Source organism: Primulina huaijiensis, chromosome 2, assembly GCF_012295235.1.
Source record: "Primulina huaijiensis isolate GDHJ02 chromosome 2, ASM1229523v2, whole genome shotgun sequence".
Taxonomy (NCBI): Eukaryota; Viridiplantae; Streptophyta; class Magnoliopsida; order Lamiales; family Gesneriaceae; genus Primulina; species Primulina huaijiensis.
In genome coordinates this window covers 32,184,453-32,203,972 of record NC_133307.1, presented here as the reverse complement: position 1 = coordinate 32,203,972, position 19,520 = coordinate 32,184,453, and the positions used below count along the sequence as shown (strand labels likewise).

General features: G+C 34.2%; 5 protein-coding genes, 2 long non-coding RNA genes and 1 other non-coding gene across 8 annotated transcripts; 6 read left to right on the top strand and 2 right to left on the bottom strand.

The window, feature by feature from the left end:
* The first annotated feature begins 683 nt into the window (after window positions 1-683).
* Window positions 684-3,912, top strand: LOC140971786 (peptidyl-prolyl cis-trans isomerase CYP18-2). Its single transcript, XM_073434275.1, has 6 exons — window positions 684-846; window positions 923-1,018; window positions 1,117-1,178; window positions 1,558-1,691; window positions 2,060-2,144; window positions 3,508-3,912. The coding sequence occupies exons 1-6, from the start codon at window positions 775-777 to the stop codon at window positions 3,551-3,553; spliced, it is 495 nt and encodes a 164-aa protein (XP_073290376.1). The 5' UTR covers window positions 684-774; the 3' UTR covers window positions 3,554-3,912.
* A 1,127-nt stretch (window positions 3,913-5,039) lies between these two features.
* Window positions 5,040-5,790, bottom strand: LOC140971784 (uncharacterized). The gene is made up of 2 exons (XR_012174376.1): window positions 5,651-5,790; window positions 5,040-5,587 (listed from the first exon to the last, which is right to left on the bottom strand). It is a non-coding gene; the product is annotated as an uncharacterized lncRNA (long non-coding RNA).
* Window positions 5,584-8,279, top strand: LOC140971783 (vacuolar protein sorting-associated protein 55 homolog). The gene is made up of 5 exons (XM_073434274.1): window positions 5,584-5,845; window positions 5,923-5,974; window positions 6,839-6,878; window positions 7,376-7,460; window positions 7,699-8,279. The coding sequence occupies exons 1-5, from the start codon at window positions 5,835-5,837 to the stop codon at window positions 7,880-7,882; spliced, it is 372 nt and encodes a 123-aa protein (XP_073290375.1). The 5' UTR covers window positions 5,584-5,834; the 3' UTR covers window positions 7,883-8,279.
* Window positions 5,894-6,832, bottom strand: LOC140971785 (uncharacterized). The gene is made up of 2 exons (XR_012174377.1): window positions 6,410-6,832; window positions 5,894-6,238 (listed from the first exon to the last, which is right to left on the bottom strand). It is a non-coding gene; the product is annotated as an uncharacterized lncRNA (long non-coding RNA).
* A 1,222-nt stretch (window positions 8,280-9,501) lies between the features above and the next one.
* On the top strand, window positions 9,502-9,581 carry TRNAL-UAG (transfer RNA leucine (anticodon UAG)). Its single transcript has one exon. It is a non-coding gene; the product is annotated as a tRNA-Leu (tRNA).
* A 170-nt stretch (window positions 9,582-9,751) lies between these two features.
* LOC140971781 (probable small nuclear ribonucleoprotein G) lies at window positions 9,752-11,458 on the top strand. The gene is made up of 4 exons (XM_073434272.1): window positions 9,752-9,892; window positions 9,984-10,006; window positions 11,002-11,123; window positions 11,230-11,458. The coding sequence occupies exons 1-4, from the start codon at window positions 9,858-9,860 to the stop codon at window positions 11,290-11,292; spliced, it is 243 nt and encodes an 80-aa protein (XP_073290373.1). The 5' UTR covers window positions 9,752-9,857; the 3' UTR covers window positions 11,293-11,458.
* A 690-nt stretch (window positions 11,459-12,148) lies between these two features.
* On the top strand, window positions 12,149-16,486 carry LOC140971780 (ABC transporter B family member 29, chloroplastic). The gene is made up of 10 exons (XM_073434271.1): window positions 12,149-12,811; window positions 12,921-13,007; window positions 13,110-13,217; window positions 13,560-13,826; window positions 14,095-14,178; window positions 14,468-14,684; window positions 14,798-14,883; window positions 15,254-15,441; window positions 15,513-15,642; window positions 15,807-16,486. Exons 1-10 carry the CDS (start codon window positions 12,224-12,226, stop codon window positions 15,942-15,944), a joined length of 1,893 nt encoding a protein of 630 aa, XP_073290372.1. The 5' UTR covers window positions 12,149-12,223; the 3' UTR covers window positions 15,945-16,486.
* A 537-nt stretch (window positions 16,487-17,023) lies between these two features.
* LOC140962079 (replication protein A 14 kDa subunit B-like) lies at window positions 17,024-18,451 on the top strand. The gene is made up of 2 exons (XM_073420934.1): window positions 17,024-17,407; window positions 18,179-18,451. The coding sequence occupies exons 1-2, from the start codon at window positions 17,149-17,151 to the stop codon at window positions 18,241-18,243; spliced, it is 324 nt and encodes a 107-aa protein (XP_073277035.1). The 5' UTR covers window positions 17,024-17,148; the 3' UTR covers window positions 18,244-18,451.
* Window positions 18,452-19,520: the final 1,069 nt, after the last annotated feature.

Sequence of the window (19,520 nt, the reverse complement as noted above, 5' to 3'; positions counted from 1 at the left end):
ATATTCCATATCTATCTTATTAATTAAATTGAACCTAACCAATTTTTGTTATGTCTCAAAAATATTTTTTAATCAACCAATTATATATTTCACATTTTTTATTTTATTTTTTCCCTACTATTTCAATTTTAAAAATGCATAATTTTTATTTTGTAAATTAATAAAAAGCTAATTCATTTTTTTTACTAACCAGACTTATGGCATGTGTCTGCTTCTCTACTTATTGTTAAAAAAAATTATAGAACATGAAAAAACACAATTTCATTTTAAAGTATACTTTAAAAATTATATTGATTTTCTTGAAATTCAAATAGGTATGATCAATTTTAGTTACATTTGAAATACGATTTTTTTTTATATTTTGAGTATTTAAGTTTGTGATAATATAATGTACAATAAACACACATATATACATAAAAATTAATTGTCGCAAGAGTAGTTTTTTTAGTAATTAGCTCAATAAAACAACGAATCTGGATTTATGCAATTCACCAAAATTTATGAGACTCCTTTTCTATGGGATAAATAATTCAGATATTTTTTTAATCATAATTTTTTAAAAAAATTATAAAATAATCTTGAAATAAACAAAAGTAATATATAACAAAAAATTATACGTATGTCCGAGTAAGGCAAGTATTTCCTACACATGATGATTGATTCTAATATTCTATTATTTATTTTTAAATATAAAATCAAATCATAATTTCTTTTTGAACCTCGCAGCATTCATCAACAAAATAGGGAACCGCCGCCGAAAGTGTTGAAGTGCGGATGGCCGCAAATACAGATGGGGGGCCGCCGGAGGTTACTCTCGAGACCTCCATGGGTGCCATCACCTTTGAGGTATTCTCATTTCTCCACTCCTCGTGTATGTGTTCATTAATTGTTTACTGTTTGTTGTGTTGCGAAACTACGGCAGATGTATTACCACCACGCGCCGCGAACATGCGATAATTTTGTGAAGCTCGCTCGCAAGGGCTATTACAACAATGTCAAGTTTCACAGAATCATCAAGGTTTCTCCTTTTTTCTTTGGGGGGTTTTTTTTTCTCTTAAAGCTGCATTTATGTGCTCTAGTAGTGTCGAGTTTACTGATCCTAAATTGGGGTTTCAGGATTTTATTGTGCAAGGAGGTGATCCTACTGGTACTGGAAGAGGTGGAGAATCAATATATGGGTATTTTTATTATTTAATCGACCTTTACATCGGAATATTCTTATCTGCCCAGAACATCGTCCATTGCATGAATCAGCTTTTGGGCTTTTTGAGCCTTGAAATTGCAGAAATTAAGCTACTTCAGCTTCTTGTTAAAAGAGTAGAAACGTGTCTTTTAACTGTGATACAGAAACTTAAAACTTCTTGCACATATTTTCAAACATCACTCTTAAAATCATGCTTCATAGAGTTTTTTTCGAGGTCTCTGCATTTATGTCCAAACTCACATTTATATCCAAACTCACCGCTTAAATTGTGTATTGCAAGGTGATGAGGTAATTATAGTGACATTTCAAGTTTGTAGCCTCTGAATTTCATTTTACTAAATCTTTTGTTGCAGTAAGCATTTTGAGGATGAGATAAGGAGGGAATTGAAGCATACAGGAGCTGGTATTATATCCATGGCGAATGCTGGTCCAAATACAAATGGGAGCCAGTTTTTTATAACTTTGGCACCGGCACCTTCACTTGATGGTAATATAATCTTATTGTTTGCATTTACAATTATTTATATGTCTTTGGTGACCTCAAAATGTGGTATTCTACTGTCATGTTGGCAGCTTTCTCTACTTCCTTGAATTTCACACCATCCATGTTATGGATTCGGTTTTTTATGTGTAATTTCACTTGTCACGAGATAAATCTCTAATGAGATATTTGGCTGTGGAAAAATGCTGAAAATAGTGCGTTATAATCTTGTTCGACGTTTCGCCTCTCCATTTAAACTTTTGCATGTCTATGTTTCATTAGCTGCATGTTATGACGTTATGATTCTATAGCTTTCAAAGTGCCATTTTATAATAACATGTTAATGACATAAATCTCTGAAATTGTTTTTACAGGGAAGCATACAATATTCGGAAGGGTATGTAGAGGAATGGAAATTGTTAAGAGGCTCGGCAGTGTTCAAACTGATAACACTGATAGGTATGCCCGGATGCCTGTTTTCTGATAATCTTCTCTAGCATATTCTCTATAATTAACAATATTGAGTGAGTGCATATCAATGATATATTATGATGGGTATGGATACGAGGACACAATCTAAAAAATTAGGATATGACAAGGATAGAAATGCTTTATACAGGTGTATATATAATACTTATATGATTGTGTATATATATTAATCACAATTTATGTCGATTATATTGTCGATGCATTGAAATGCTATAATTATGTTATAATTATTCAAGATGCAAGGCACACTAATGTCATTGAGTCTTATGCGCAAGGCGAGGCACGGTTCTTATTAATAAAAGGCACACTAGGAATGAATTTTAAGAATGTATAGATGTAATGAATTTCACTGTAATATACATTGCAACAAAAATATAGTTTATAAAATATTATGCAATAATGTAAACAAAAAGTTCATTTGTAAATGAATGGTGTATAAATTGTTATCGAAAAAGAAACAGAAAGGATTGCTGTCAATGGGATTGGAACATTGAATTGCTGAGAGAAACAAAAATAAATGAACTGCTGTTAGAACAAGAAAACAAGAAACCCCAAACGGCACGCATACTGGGTTTTGGGTATTTGGGCTTCAATTTATTTTCCAACCCATGCTTTTTTTATTTATTTATGAAGATTGGACCGCAATTTCTTCAGGCACTCTATATCCTGTTTTGTACGTAACTTTCACCCAGAGAAAGGTGTGCCTGGTTGCACGCCTTTGGCAAGGGCCGTGCCTGGGTGTTCTCCCAGAAAAATGGGCTATACCTGGCAGCAATGGCGGAGCCAGATTATTAATCTATCAAGACTAGGATTTTAAACTTTAGAATCCTTTAATTTTTAAAATTGAGTCACCAGACTAATATCGAATTAATCCAAAATTATCACAAATTAATATATAAAAAGAATTTTAAAAAATTGGGCCAACCAGGCATATATGTGGCTCCGCCACTGCCTGGCAGACGCTCGCCTTTTACAACCATGATTTGCATGATTTAAATTAACCAACAGGATGGTCGATACAGTCCGGATACAATCATTGATTTCGGAGAAAATATGACTGTTGACCATAAGAGTATGATATTTGTGTTTCTTCTTTGATGAATAATTCCAGAAAGGATTTAGTCGTATCAATAATGGCTTGTCCCTTTGACTATTTTTGCAATCCTGCACAAATGTCTGCGTATACTAATGAGTGAGCTTTACTTCGGCAGCTCTTACGTTCATCAATGTCTTTGAACGCACTTTCGCAGCCTTGTTTTTATAACTACAATTTCAAGTTTGCTGTGCGGCATCCCTAAGTTTGTAATACTCTCGTGATTCTTTGTGAATGCAGACCTATACATGATGTGAAGATCCTTCGGGCAACCATCAAAGATTAGTTAAGCATTGCGTCGATTTCTTAAGCTGCTGAAGCCATGAGATGACTCGTTCATTTGTTCAATAAGAGATTGCAGAAAGGGAAAAATGATGTGCATTGACAAATGGTTTCCAGTGGGCATTCTGGGTTGAATATTTGGATGTTTAGTACTGCTTTTGTTGTTAGGATATGGGCATGGTTTCTCTATGCTCTTTAGTCGTTACCCTTTGCCATGGAACAACATGGATGTCAGATTCTGTACTGTACCTACTATTTAATATTCCTTATTCGGCAACTCATAATGCATTAGTTAAGCGTAACTTATGCTTCATATCTTGTTAAATTGACTCGTACGTATGTACTACTTACTAATTTCGTATGTTTTAATTTGTTTAACCAAGATTTGAACCATAACTAGGAATGAAATCAAACGAGTCAAAAAGATTTGCAAAGTCGTGTATATCGAGTTAACGGAGGTGTATGCGTTCCATTTTCTTGTGGCCTTTTGAAACATGGTTATTTTTTTTAACTTCGGTCAATTTTTTTTTTAAGAAAATGATTTCTCAATTGTCTTGAAACATATTGTTTGGACTCAAAGGACCCACAATGTGTGGGTGCGAGTGTTTCCAATCTGATAATCTGCAAAATGTCTAATGAAACAGAAAAATTCAGTGGATAATAAAGTTATTTCTCTATTATCTTTATTTAGTTTAGTTTCAATTTCATTTTTCTTTTGTGTCGAGAATTCTTTTTTTTAGAAGTTTTCGTGATATTATTATCTTATTTACTATTTAATAATGTCTTCACTCTTTAGAATAACTTTATTGATCATTTTATGTGTTCAGATTAATTTGGTCTTACCATTTTCCAAAATATTTAAGAATTAAATTGAAAAAAATAAACAATGCTTGAAAACTTGTCAAATTTTATTCTCACTATTTATTTATCTTAACTACACCACATTATAATAACACAAAAACAAATTTTTTAATTAATTTTAAATTTTAAAAAATAATTTTTAATTTCAAATAATATTTATATACTCCTACAAGTAAACGGGAATACTTTCCTGTACCCCAAAAAAAAAAGGGTATACGCATAGTATACGACTTTTCTTACCAATACCATTACGAATTTTCATTTCTTTGTATTATTTTTCTCGAATCCGGCAGTAGTCGTTCGAATTATTCGAAAATCAAATCTCCGTTCTCAAGTTGCAGTATTGAAGCGAAATCATAAGACATATTTTACGGAAATGGCGATGACCGTTGAAGGTAGGTTTTCCGTCCCCCTTTGCTCGTTTACTTGTTAATCACTTCATTACTCGTCCTTTTATTTGAAATTGGTAGTAGCTGGATCAGATTTTTGGTATTTAAAGGCAGTAATTGCTGATAACTTATGCAAATGTTTCGCCGGCAGTTGGCCTTGAAGTTATACGTTTTGGGGGAAAAGTGCTAGTACATATTAATAAATTGTCGCAGAAATGGCTCTAATCCTTTGTCCTAGTATTGATTGCATTTTTTTTTTTTGGGTTTTTAGTTATCGTGTATCGGTAGAGCTTCTTCGTCGTAAATATGATACACCAAGCTTTTTTTTTTCAATTTGGATAACTGCAGATGTTGTCTGAAATAGTCGGCGTAGGAAGTTGGCCCAGTCATCCTTTGAGATTTTGCTTTTTATTTCTGGGACTATTAAAAAGAACGTATCTTTCACTTGCATAACTGGCTGGTTAATGAAGTTGTTTTGGGATTTTGGTCCATGTAGCTGATAGATGATATAGTAGGAAATATGATAAACTGCTGAAGTATTTGCGTGGTATTGCTATTTATTTTGAGGGATTGAATGATTTTCACATTCTTGTGACTGAGATGGGAGCCTGAAAGAGCGGCTAGCTTTGTAGATTCGAAATACTTACGAGTATGGGTGACAAAAGTATCAACATTCGTTTTATATGGACTTAAAATGCAGTGGTTTTACCTCATTGGGTTGCTGGAGCATCCTACTGATTGACGTTTACCATTACATTTTGTGTAAACTTGTCCCATTTCTATTTAAACTTAAGCATCTACCAATCTGCTTCATCCATATTGAGATTTCAGGAAGCTTACACAGAAAAAACCTTAGGATTCAAATTGAGCGAATTTTATTAATCATATTTGTTTATCTTTTTGCTCTTTGAATTGAGATTCAAGAGGAAATGTTGTCATTACAGCCTAGTTCGTCTATTGATTTGAACTTTTATTTTGTTCCCTTTGCCGGCCTGATGCTTCACTTTTTGTGGTTGATCAATTGTTTCCTGGTCGATGAACACAGTGTAAGTGAAGTATGAATAAGTGAATTTAATTTTTTTTCTGTATCATAAATCATCAATCATATTAGTTTATTGAACAGTCTCGCAGGACTTGCCTTCATGTTTTCATCAAGCATCCTGCTCCAGATCTTGGTGAGCTTTGCCTTGATGATCATTTTTATGGCCCCAAAAGTGGTTTTTTTGTTCTCGATCGCTCCTAACAAACTATTTTTAGATTTAGGTGCACATATTTTAATATCATGAGGCTTATTGCAATCCCAGTTAGCTAACAGAATTTGTAAAGCAAACAAGCATGCAAAAATTAGCTAGCATGGGAGGTTGGCTGTCTCTCTGTGTACCTTTTCCATTTTGTCCTACGATACCTAATTGTGACCTTAGGAAGGAAAGGACTAGATTCTTTTGGTTGATAGTTCTGGGGGCTTGATATAACTTCATCTGCTTGATAAAATATGAACATGCAAGGAGCAGTAAATTATGATTGCTAGCTTTCTCATAATCTCATTGTTCATCATTTGTGTGATGATGGAATTTCGGACGTATGGCACTTTAGCCTCGTCTATGCTGTACTTGGTCATGATCATGTCTTCTTTGCTTATCATTACCTATCAAAAACATTTCAAATAATGCTTTATCATCATGTCCATGTCTTTTCTATCTTACCAAGTCAAGAGGAATATATCTTCTATTATTTTTCAGTATTGCCAAGATTTTCTTTGAGTACTGTGGGACAAACTGTCTCCTGCATGCAGACTTTAAGAAAACCTTTTGCTATCTTTGAGCTACGTCTTTGTGGGCACCTATTTGTGGGTTGGAAACTGTATGTAAAATCCTTTTAAAGCCTTTTTTCAGTGATCTACCTTTCTTCTTGCTTTTCTGTCATCAAAATGTTCACATGTTTTGCGTGCTTGCCACATGTGCGATTTACAAATACTTGTATACACACCCATGTTTGAACGGTGCACTTTTTAATTGTTCCAACTCTAATTCTTTCTGAAGGCTTGTGCAATATACAGCAATTGGTGGCCACTGCTTTCAGGTCAGTACGTGGCTCCCGTGTATGTTTTTACTCGCATTTCATGGGTGAAATGCATTACCCTTTGTGAAATGCATAAGTGGCACAATATCCCTGTAAATTTTTAAATACTGCTAAAATTACCCTTTTGTCCATTAATGTGTTGGGGGTGAATAAAAAAAATTTTGTTTTATGATTTTGACTCTTTTATCCAACCCTGAAATCTACCAAAAATTAGGTTCCTTGTAAAACTTCATTAATTTCTATGTGGGAGAAAAAAATTATGATTTCGTTTAGGTGTGTATAATAAATATACTCATTCATACATATTGTTGGAGGAAAGGTCATTTTTATTAACATTTTTAGGGTCTTTTTTGTCAAATTTTTTTTCTCGACACTTTTTTTTTATCAGCTTGCATTTCATTTCACGGGGAAAAATGCGTATGACCCTGTGTTTAACCTATAAAATTTCAGTAAAATTATTTATTTTCTGAACTTACCGGGTGAAGCTTCTTATGCAGCGCTTATGTATGTTCTTGTACCCATGCCTTGTTTGTTTTTTGGTGGTGGATCCACTCAGTTTCTAATTAGTCGCGATGGTGGTGGGTAAGTATTTCAGTTCGCACATGTTAAGGTTATGTTAGTTTTTTTTCCTTGCCAAGAAAATTGATTCATAATTCGTGATGCAGTTTTGCATCTTGGTATAATTTTGAAAAATGTTGGGAACTTATTTTTCAGCTCTTGTATCATTTTATGACATATTAAGAGTTCTGAACTCTTTTACTGTATTACATACCATCGTTTGATGAAACTTCTTTAATGTATAAATGCCCTTTATCTGCAGATGGATCGACGGTGCTAAGTTCTTGACCGGGGCATCGGCAGTGGGGAGCATGGCCATTCCCATTATTCTCAGGCATGCTGGCTTGATTGGAACAGGAGCTATGATAATAGAATTCACTTCATTTATCATATTTGTGTGCACAGTACTTTGTTTTCATCGTGCCAGCCTTGATGATGAGTGGTAATATTTTTGTATATCGAATAGACAAAGGGCGAGATTGTAAATCTGTCTAAAATTTGGACTGCATCAGAGAATTTTCCATGTAATTGCTAAATTCTCTTAGTTCGAAGTTCTATATACACTTGACCGTGGGTGACCAATAATTCCGATGGAGCAAGAGGTTTCTCAAGATTTGCATCCGGTGCTTAGTTATGGGGAATAAGTACCGTCTTTCGTTAATTACCCGTGTAAAACTTATTTTGTCGATTATTTTAAACATATGGTGTGGTGTTATTTTAATAATTGATACAGTCTAAAATAGATTTCACCCTGATTAATTTGTTGTATAGTGGTGACTGGAATTGTCCTGATTTGTTTCCGAGTTAAAGTTGAGTATATCGTATTAGACTCGTTCTCCTGTAGGGGTTTCCCATGTAATTTATCCACTGAATCATTTCTAAAACAAGAATATGAAAATGAAAGATACGTCCATGACAAATGTCAACTAATTTAGAATTTAGATGATGTATACAGAATGAAAGCGTGCTGTAGATGCAAGACATAAAAGTACTTCCGAGTCTCTTTTTATGTGGTGAAATGCTTCTCTTATTATGCATCAATGAATGGCAAGGCAAGTTCTTGAACTAGTTTGAAAATAAGAGTACTCTAACAAAGTCCAGAGCTAAAATCTATCCACCCCATAATGTATGAACGTTCAACATGAAGAGCAATTCGTGAAAAATGAAAACCAACCCTAGGACAATTGTCGATCTGACACTTACAGTAAACAAAAAATAATAAATAACGAAAAGATATTGGAATATTTAACTTTAGAGCAAATAGAAACGGCTTTTAAAATAAAATTTCAAGCTGAAACGTTAAAAAAATAAATATTTTTCGATTAAATGGTTTTGATAGTACATACGACAAACGGAAACCACAACTTGGGCAATATCCGGTTTTTTTTTTTATAAAAATAATAAAATTTTACAAAATTAATGCAATGCAAGAGACTTTACAAAAATAGCCTTTTCCCAGATTGCACTGTTTTTGCAATGCAGACTTTCCCAGATTGCACTGTTTTTGTAAAGTCTCTTGCATTGCGTCAATTTTGTAAAATTTTATTATTTTTATATTATTTTATAAAATTAAAAGTTGAAATTGAAAAGAAAAAAGCATAATCAGGGTTGAAAAATAGAATCATGGTGCGATTAATATCATTTGACACTAAAGTTATATGTTTTTATTATGACTAAAAGTTTTATAAATTGTATAACATATGATATATAGATTCGATGATGATGATTTCCGGAGGCTAGATTGCATTTTGGAATAAGAATTTGATTTAAAATGAGTTTGAAATTACTGTCATCTTTAATGTATTTTATATACATTTAAATATATGTATTAATTAAATATAAATTTGAAATTCGCCTAATATAAAATTTTCATATTATGTCTTCAAATCACTATATTTTTTAAAAAATGTTAAACAATATCAACCATTATTTTCAAATTTTATTAATATTTATCGAACAATGAATCTTCAAGAAAGAGAATTCTCACATATTAAGCTTTTGTTTTGATTTCAAATTTAAATTAATTAATTATATAAACACATTTGTCAGCCGATAGAGCACAGAAGACAGTTTGGCCGAGTGGTCTAAGGCGCCAGATTTAGGCTCTGGTCCGAAAGGGCGTGGGTTCAAATCCCACAGCTGTCAATATATTTTCACCCATATTTTTTTATCCAAATTCTAAGAAAGCGATGGTATTTAGGTACATTTCACCTATCCTGTTGTTCCAACCAGCCCTAGTTCCATGACTCCTTCAGCTCGTGGCCCATGTTGAAATGTCTGGGCTGGGCCCAATCAATCCAACCAATATCTATCTTTATCAGTCGCGAGTATTTTTATTCTCCTCAGTTGATTTAGGGCTTTGAGTAACTGTAAAACGAACCCAAACGCCCTTCTCACCTTGGCTTTTCCTGGGATTTGACAATGAGCAGATCAGGCCAGCCTCCAGATCTCAAGAAGTAATGATGCTATGCTCTTCAACTTATGATTTTCTCCAGTGTTTTGTTTACATATTTTATTTTTATTGATTTACTTTTGTTTTCACGGTAGGTACATGGACAAGAAACTCCAGAGTGAGTCCTCAGTCATTCACGTTTTCAATTTTCTTGTGAAATATCTACTTTACTGGTTATTAATTTACTCCAGTTATCCAATTTCTGGGTTTTATGCATGTTGCATAATATGGCATGCGTGTAGAATGGATTATCTTCTTTTTTTCCTTTTATTTGTGTGTTCAGTAGAGGGATTGCTCCGAAATTTGAAGAATTTGTATTTGTTTTTGGGATATTATCCTTTCTAAAAGTTGAAAGCTACGTATATTAGTATTAGATTCAGTCGTGGACAAAAGGTGAACCCAAAAAGGCTAATGTTTGGACTGAGTCAAGCTGTCCGTTGGCAAGGCCATACAAAGCTCGTTCACATGAGAATCGTTTGTGATATTAACTGATGGTAGTAAATGGTTAATGCTGGGATTTGATTTCGGTTGAACCTTCCATTTTCTGAAAAATTAACTAATAGTTAGCAATGTGTTGTACTTTGATTGGTTGTTTTCTTCCATTGCCTCTTGGTTCACATCTTTGAAGTCTTATATAGCCTGTGTTCCATCTAATTGTATCACGACTTAATGATAAAGTCACATCGTCTCTTCTCCTCTTCAACTCTCAAAACCCCTCATTCTCTCCATGTCTCTATCAGTATTTCTTTTAGTCCGTGAAAAGGCGTTCACTTAATCGAGAAGTGCATTAATATTTTGGAGATTGAAATTTTTTACTCAACTCCTGATCTTCTGAAAGTGTTGGTATGTGAACTATGCGTTAAATGTTGTTTGATGAATCAAATCTTTTGATTATGGTATATCTAAAATACCAAATACATAAAAAGATCTCAATATATATCCAATAAATGTCATCATATTCTGTCATGAATTGCACGTCTTTGATCCTCATTCCTCAGTATGATATAATTTCCTGTGCTTGGGTTTGAATATGATAGTTTTCTTTTGGTTGATCAATATTTGTTCTCACAAGGAATTTATGTATAAATTAAACTTCGTGAAACTGTGTTGTAGTTAAGCTGAATGCCAATCGTACTGTGGTTGGAACCCTTCGTGGTTTTGATCAGTTCATGAACCTTGTGATAGACAACACTGTCGAAGTGAACGGAGATGAAAAAACCGACATTGGCATGGTGGTAAGTGTCTATCTACTGGTTCCATATTCTTGCATAAACCGTATCTTGATTTGACTTGGGGCTGTCATACCTATGGATTATGTTCTAACATTTGCTTCTACTGTAGGTCATCAGGGGAAACAGTGTAGTTACAGTCGAAGCTCTTGAGCCCGTTGCCAGGCCACAATGATTCTCTGTCTTGTGTTGTGGCAATTCAGCCTCTAAAGTTGTAATTGCAATTTGACTTGGATGCTGAAGTTGTAAGCCTAATATTTATGAACTTGTGATTGTGATCATCGACTGTTGATATTAATAGTCTGTTTGCTAGAATATTTGTATTATATTAATGCTTTGTATGGAGGGGGATTTAGATAATTTTGTTCAAAGTTGAGAGAATTAAGTTGTAAGTAAAAGCTAATTTTGTTCCGTTTAAGTGTCAAACATTGCTGTCCAGCTACTTGTGAATTCATTTGGGTTAAAATTTAAGAATGATATTTACTGAATATCCGTCAAATTAAAAAGTGAGAAATCTAATAAAATTATTATTTCTACTTGTTAATAAAATTTCAAGAAATTTCGTCGAATAAATTTTTAAATAAATTAGTGAAGGACATTTCAAGTCTTTAAGAATAGTGAAAAAGTTCGTCAAATTCAAGTTAATATCTAAAAGAGTAAATTTAGGACTAATTTGAATGCATGATCAAATTGATGAAACAGAAGAAGTATTGATTTGCTAAAATAATAAATTTGCTTTGAAAAGCCTCAAACAGCCTATATTCCCAGATCACGATATAAAATATTTTTGAAAAATAATCGTCTTTAACATTATATAGAAGAATTTAACTTAAATTATAATAATTTAATTACACAATTGTATTAAGTATATGGATTGAAAATTTTAAAATATTTGTATGTAAAAAAAATTAAAAAATTTTTGAGACGAGATGAATTGACTGATCTATAATTATTATGATAATATATTTCACATGAAATACCACAAAATTAAGTCTTCAAACTACTTAAAAATGAAAAAAGTAGTCGACCCGTGGTCATACAAACTACTTCAAACTATTTAAAGAAATTAGTTTGAAGTTCAAGTCTTTCAATGTTAACTGGAATCCATGGCTGTCTCTCTGCATACGACACCTCCATTTTCTTGTTCCCTTTTTCACCTCAAATCCCATGGCCGTTTACACCTCCAAAAAACCCTTATTACTAATCGGTCAATCTCCATTTGTCTCAAATCCTCCTATAATCCCGCCGCTGCCGCCGGCTATCTTCCGTCTCCACCAATCAAACTCACCTCTCTCTTATCTCTCAGGCCTTACCTCCAATCGGAATGGCGCCCGATCCTCTCTGGCTGGCTCTGCAGCGCGGTTTCGGTCTACTCTCTCTCCAAGATCGTACCTTTGGTGGGCAGGTTATCTTCTCTGATGACCACTGCGGATTTAGGGAGTTTGAAAAATGAGGGCTTGGTTTTGGGTGTTCTTGTTTTGGCACGGATTCTTGCGAGTTACTTGCAACATGCCTTTTTATGGGAAGCTGCGTTGAATTGTGCGTATAAAATTAGGGTTTATGTGTTTAATAGGGTTTTGGGGAGGGACTTGGATTTCTTTGAGGGTGGAAATGGAATTTTGCCGGGGGATATTGCGTATAGGATCACGGCCGAGGCATCGGATGTAGCTGACACCGTATATTCTCTACTGAATGTGAGGATTGCTCGCTTTAAACATAAATCCTGAAATAGTATTCCTCCACTGCTACGTTACAATTTACACTCGTTGCTTCTCATTCCAATTATAATTTTGTTCGACACAGACAATTGTACCAACCACTCTTCAGCTATCGGCAATGGCTTCTCAGATGTTAATGATTAGCCGCGTTCTCTCAGTAATTTCCGCTTTGGTAAGGAAGTACAGTGACATTTTTTGTTCTTCTTTGAAAATCATCCATCTAAAATTTTTTTGATGCAAGACTTATGGAGCCAAAGTTTTCTTTGAACCACAGTTGATTCCATCAATGGCTCTTATTATTGGATGTCTAGGAGAAAATCTCCGTAAAATTTCCAATGAAGCGCAGCTTAGTACTGCTGCTTTGTCAGCCTACCTAAACGAGGTATTACTCTGTGAACTTTTTTATTCAACGTAGTTTACTCTTTGTTGTGTTTTTCTGCCTGGGTGGATCAAGTTTTATATTTATAAGATTTGAAGCACAACACATACGATATTCCGTATGTTAGTAGTAGTTCTCTAGCTTATTTCTTACTCTTGATCGGTAATCTGCCTTTTTCTTGGCTCTTTCTTCAGAGAAGCATGTATTTCTTGTTAGCTAATAAGATCACTAATTTCATACAATTAAAGGTTTTCTCCTCTGTCCTAATAGAGAAATTCTCAACTCTAGGTCTTTGTTTTGATATATTGTTCAGAACAATACCAACATTTTTCTCTTTTGTTACAGGTATTTCCTTCAGTTCTTTTCGTGAAGGCCAATAATGCGGAATCCCATGAACAAATGAGGTTCCAGTCCCTTGCTTATACCAACCTATCTGCATGTTTGAGAAAGAAGCAAACAAAGGTGTTAATGCCTCAGGTTGTACAAATTATGTTTTTTGGGGTGCTATTCATGTTCAGTGCTGGAACCTTGATAGTCTCAAGAGGTTTGTTCGAATGTGCTTCTTTGATCTCTTTCATCGGATATCTGGTGTTGTTGATCGAGCCAATCCAGGTAGTGCTATCTATTAAATGAGGTTTACAAAGAGACTTTATGTTTTTTTTCTTTTTTTGTGATACTTTTGCTTGTTACGAATCCAACAACCTTTAAACTTTTACACCTATTTTAGCACCACCAATCGCTTCGTCATTTTAGTTACCTTCATCATCTTACAGTAAAATTCAGTTTTCAAAGTTTTCTAATGACATGTTTCCACGATATTATGGTTTTTCTTCTATGCAGCCGCATTAAAGTATCAATCTGAAATTAAAGAATTGCGCAGGATGTGGGAAAGGCATATAACGAGTTAAAGCAAGGAGAACCAGCTATTGAGCGGTTGTTTGATTTGGCCCTGTTTAAATCTCAGGTAAGTTTTTATGTTCAAATAAACATTTCTCCTTGTTTTTGGGTTCAGTACGGGACACTCTTTATGTCTTATTTATCCCGAAAATAGGAAACTTGATTAGGAATAAAAACCTTCTTTCTGAAGTTACAGGGCAGTTTTATGTTTTTATATGTTTTGTAATGTGTTAGAGCTTGGGAAGTCCTTCAAATAATTTAGGTCCACTCACAAGATGTTGAATAATGAGTGCTCAATAATATTAGAAATGCAAACAAATGTGTGGCTTACCCATTCCGTATGATGCTGTGTTCAGGTGATTGAAAAACCTGATGCAGTTGAATTGCATTCCATTACTGGAGAAGTGAAATTTTGTGGCCTCTCCTTTTCATATGGAGATAATATGCCTCTTGTAATTAACGATCTGGGCCTCCACATTAGAGCTGGAGAGACAGTAGCTCTCATTGGGCCATCAGGAGGAGGCAAGACTACTCTTGTGAAACTTCTTCTTCGTTTGTATGATCCTAGTTCTGGTGAGCATTGCCGGCCCATTATTGATATAGTTTCACTCACACTGATTATTCATCTAAAGAACTACTGCTAGCATCTCACAAGTTTTTATGAGATTGAATTTTAAAATTTTCAGGCTCAATATTGATAGATGGCTTTGACATTAAAAATATAAGGTTGGACAGCTTAAGGACACGCGTTGGGCTGGTCTCTCAAGACACGGTAAGTGTCTTGCACAACCTACATTTCTCCATTTTATTTCTTGCTAATAAAAGCCGTTAAAAAAGAAATGTAATTTAGAAATTTCTTCTGCTTAATAAAAGAAAAGTGCATGCTGCCGAGTAGAACAAGGTCCCACCCTGAAATCCTGAATACCCACTTCTATCTCCACTGTTGGGTTATATTATTGAATGGGCCCAAATAGAATTACCCTAATTATGTCAATTTGTTTTGATAAAGTGAATTAGCCATAAAAGATTGAAATTTAATTTTCATGCCTATAATACTTTATTGGATTAGTTGATTTGAACTTGTGAGGGTAAAAAATGCATATATTCTGAAAATTGTGTAACGAGATTTTTCTCCGTATCAGGTGCTATTTTCTGGGACTATTGCTGAGAACATTGGTTATAGGGATCTAATTAATGGTATTGATATGGGCAAAGTTGAACTTGCTGCTCGAACTGCAAATGCAGATGAATTCATCAGAAATCTTCCTGATCAGTACCAAACCAATGTCGGACCTAGGGGCTCAAATTTTAGTGGAGGCCAAAGGCAAAGGTATGTAATTTTCTTATTTTGTGACTTTGGTGTTATAATTTAAGATTTCCACTCTCATATACGTATCTCAGGTTAGCTATTGCCAGAGCACTCTATCAAAATCCATCTATTCTGATTTTGGATGAAGCAACTTCTGCCCTAGACAGCCGATCTGAGCTATTGGTGAGACAAGCCCTGCAGCGCCTATTGAAAAACCGCACTGTAAGCTTCTCCTTGATAATCTTTAGCTCACGTTTCTTCGCATTTTGTATGATGTTGTTGGGACCAGTTTTCCTCTATTATCTGCCATGTGATCTGATCGTGTGTCACAAAAATTTTAGCACGATTCATCTGATAAATGCTAATGGTTATTTTGATATATTCAGGTGTTGGTCATTGCTCATCGATTGGAGACAGTTCTGATGGCTGAAAGAATTTTCCTTTTAAACAACGGGAAGCTGCAAGAGCTCAGTCGCACCTCTCTCATGGATGGATCATTGGCATCAAGCGGGCTCATAGTTTAGTACAAAATCATGAAAGCCATGCGATGTTCTTGTTTCATCAAACATAGTAGGAACTCACGCATGGACCAGACCTCATTCAGAGCAACTTTTAAGGCTCCACCAATGCAGCCAATCTTATATTCAAATGCTAGTACTCTTTCCATGAATCCTTTTCGCAGGTAGGTACGTTTATGCTTTAATGAAGGCAGAAATATCTGCATCTCCCTTCAGAAGGTTCACTGAAAACTTTGCTAGTTGAAAGAGACTCTTATCAATGTTGGTTGGATGGAATCCAGGCCGACGCCACAACTAGTTGGGGACTCTTAATCACCATTTAAAGCATCTCGTTGATTTCAATCAATGCTAGTTGTTTGCCCCGGGAATCTAAATTCCACAAATAGATGCAACTAAAGTCATATAAATGATAATTCATAATGATATAGAATTAACTGGGTTAATTCTGTTTATTCGGACACTGATGAAAACTCTTCGTAACACCAGTTATCTCACTGTAAATGGATACGAGTTAGTGCTCTCCAACCATCTTCTTTGCCAAATTAAATTATGATCATTACCAGGATTTGTTTTACCTCTTGATACTATTAATGTGTGTTTGGATTCGCAAAATTAATGGAAAAAAATGTTCGAGAAAGCACATCAATTTTCTATTATCATAATAGTTTTCAATGGCTCTTCTGGAGAAGAGGTGGCGGGGAGATTATCCAAAGTCAATGTCTGCAATTTGGATTGCATTTGAACTCAGATTAAGACAGTACTGTGATCAAATATCTTTGATACAGCTGAATGAGATGAGAGCCAAAGTTTGATATCAGATCGGATGATAATAAAGTTCGCGAGGTTGTCAGATCTTATTCAGATATGATATATGATTAAAGATTAGTAATTTCAAGTACTTGGATGTATCTTATTAAATAAAGAAATACATATATTTTTTCAATTCACAGCAAAAAGAAAAATTACCAAAAACAAACATAATAAATTGAAATAACTATTCTATTTGAAATAAAAATCAAATCAATCAAACTAATCAATGAATGGATTTAATTTAATTCAATCTAAGGCAATATCAGTGGCGGGAATATTTAGCACCATTCCCCCCCAAAATTCTCTCCCAAGAAGCCGTTTCACAAACGTCGAATCGAAGAGGTTTACCCCCTCAATCTTAACTGTCCTTCTTTCCCTTTTCTATTGTTTTCCAAAGGATATGGACACTTCAAACCCCGCGGTATTTGTGAACGCGGAGCTGTTGCGGATGCACGTAGGGCGGAGGGTTAGGGCGGCGATTCAGGTGCTCAGATCTGATGGTGGCGGCTCCGTTCTCGGGAAATCCACCGACGAACAGCAGCTGGTCATCAAAGGCCATCCCCCTGCCCCGCTTACCACTTTCGTTGAGGTCATCGGCGTTGCTGATACCAACCAGTCGATCAAGGCTGAGATATGGACCAACTTCGGTGACGCTCTAGGTATGTGAAACCATTTCACTCATTCTTGGCTTTTCCTTTCTCTGCTTAATTAAATTATTTTTGCATTGTTTTGCTCAGTAGCTGGTTTCATAGACCATTTTAGCGCACATATGTATTCGTTCAATTTGATTATCAGATGCGAAAATGCAAGTCCAATTTCCAGAATATAGAGTATGAGCCCCCTTGTATTCCCGTTTCAAATGCGCTGCCTACATATTTTATCCTCATAAAATGATCGGTGATTGGATGCGCTTTCCTTTCTATTAATAGTTCGCGATCTTCATCGCATCGTCAACTTATTTTCAGAGGGCGTCTGATTGTATCTACCACACATATCTTTGGTCTATGCTGGAGTACCCAAGCACAGATCAATTTTCAGAGTATGCGTATCGTAGGATATAAGTGATGATTTGTGGGTAATTGATTATGATTGCTAAACTAATCAACTGGTTTGAAACAATTTTCTACAACAGCAACCTTAAGTTTAGCCAAGGGATCTAGAATGAGCACAGTTGGCTTGTGAACTATTCGACTCAACTCGGTCATAGAAAGCTAGTGAGGATCTTTTATCGTAATTGTTGTTTATATATATCATATATGTTATGTAAATTGCGTAGATACCACGATCTTTAAATGTCGATAAAATTAATTTTTATGTATGTCAGCTTTTTACGTCGTAGAATGTAATTTACAGTTAAGGTTGTGATCAATGAAGCTGCATAGTTACCTATTCAAAAGAGTGTTGTAGTGATTCTTGATTGTTGTATGCAGATACAAGCAGCTACAACTCCGTATGCCAACTTGCCAATGGAGATTTTAAACATTTATTTATTTGAGCAGCTGTTTTTCCATGATGTTTTGGACAGAATCTGCATCAGGTTTCCATCAAACCTTGTTTGGTTATCTTCTGTGTAATGAAGGAGTCTCTCTTTTCCTCTAATCAAAATTTCATGATCCAACCACGAATGCTCCAGCACATATGATGCTTAATTTGTATCTGTATCTGTATCTGTATCTGTATCAATGAGGTAATTATTATAATCTTACCCAAAAAAAAAAGAGAATAAGAAGCTGAAAAGGACTTTTGTAATTTGTAGACTTGAATATAACAAAAAAACTGGGATTCAAAAAGTGAGAATATATATATAATGTACATGTTATCAAAGTCAAAAAAATTTTTGTTATCTATATAATATATATATACCTTTTTTCCCTTTGTTTCTAGAATCAGTAGGTGTGTATGAAGTTTGAACAAACAAGAAAGTGACAGACAAAAGTAAAAGTTAAAGCCGTTCAAAATCCATTAAAAAAAAAGCCATTCAAATACCCGTGGCACAGGCTCGGGTCTCATCAATATTCGACAGTAAAATAATTATAGTTGATATCTTTTAATCTATTGTAAAACTGTAAATGGATATGACAATGAGTCTCGGAAAAGGTTGTATGCCAATTAATATGACAAATCGATACGTGTTTACAATTCACAACGATAGAGCATTTATTATTATTATTATGATTATTAGGGTATTGTTATACTCTAATTTTTGTTATTTATATTATTTTGTTAATACGTTTTATACATTAAATGGGGTATAGATAACATAAAGGAGTGTAAATAACATTAGCTTTATTATTATTAATTATTTATATTTTTTCTTGTTAAATATTTCTAGATTTTTCTAAAATTTTATTTTATTTCTTTTTAGTTTTTAGATTTTTAATAAATACGCACATATAAATATATATGGAATTTTTATTTAGGCATAATTTTATTCTTTTACCTGCTTGTATAAACATGTAAATGTTTTAGTTCTTTATTTATTTTTATTGAATATCAAAATTGTCTCTCAAATTCAGAATTGTTAGGGATCGAGTACAAATATCCAAAAGATAATTGTTAGGTACCGATTTATTTCTTTGTTGAAGGTGTATAGTACGATGAAGATAAGAATTTTTTTTTTTAAAGGATGAAGATAAGAATTTAATATCTTTTTTTTTTTACATCGAATGATGTCTAATAATAATTATCCTAATAGAAAAATTATTTAAAAAAATTGTGATTGGGTTGTGGTAAGATGTAGAAGGTACGAGTTTTTATCGTTTATCACTTGTC

Bases quoted from the DNA above. Each gene is read 5' to 3' on its own strand.
- LOC140962079 (XM_073420934.1), top strand. From the start codon at position 17,149: ATGGACACTTCAAACCCCGCGGTATTTGTGAACGCGGAGCTGTTGCGG. The intron at 17,408-18,178 runs GTATGTGAAACC...TGTTGTATGCAG, and splicing joins CAACTTCGGTGACGCTCTAG to ATACAAGCAGCTACAACTCC.
- LOC140971780 (XM_073434271.1), top strand. From the start codon at position 12,224: ATGGCTGTCTCTCTGCATACGACACCTCCATTTTCTTGTTCCCTTTTT. The intron at 12,812-12,920 runs GTGAGGATTGCT...TGTTCGACACAG, and splicing joins CCGTATATTCTCTACTGAAT to ACAATTGTACCAACCACTCT. The intron at 13,008-13,109 runs GTAAGGAAGTAC...TTTGAACCACAG, and splicing joins TCTCAGTAATTTCCGCTTTG to TTGATTCCATCAATGGCTCT.
- LOC140971786 (XM_073434275.1), top strand. From the start codon at position 775: ATGGCCGCAAATACAGATGGGGGGCCGCCGGAGGTTACTCTCGAGACC. The intron at 1,019-1,116 runs GTTTCTCCTTTT...TTGGGGTTTCAG, and splicing joins AGTTTCACAGAATCATCAAG to GATTTTATTGTGCAAGGAGG. The intron at 1,692-2,059 runs GTAATATAATCT...TTGTTTTTACAG, and splicing joins ACCGGCACCTTCACTTGATG to GGAAGCATACAATATTCGGA.
- LOC140971783 (XM_073434274.1), top strand. The intron at 5,975-6,838 runs GTGAGCTTTGCC...TTCTTTCTGAAG, and splicing joins GCATCCTGCTCCAGATCTTG to GCTTGTGCAATATACAGCAA. The intron at 6,879-7,375 runs GTCAGTACGTGG...CTTCTTATGCAG, and splicing joins TTGGTGGCCACTGCTTTCAG to CGCTTATGTATGTTCTTGTA.
- LOC140971781 (XM_073434272.1), top strand. From the start codon at position 9,858: ATGAGCAGATCAGGCCAGCCTCCAGATCTCAAGAA. The intron at 10,007-11,001 runs GTGAGTCCTCAG...ACTGTGTTGTAG, and splicing joins CATGGACAAGAAACTCCAGA to TTAAGCTGAATGCCAATCGT. The intron at 11,124-11,229 runs GTAAGTGTCTAT...CTTCTACTGTAG, and splicing joins AAACCGACATTGGCATGGTG to GTCATCAGGGGAAACAGTGT.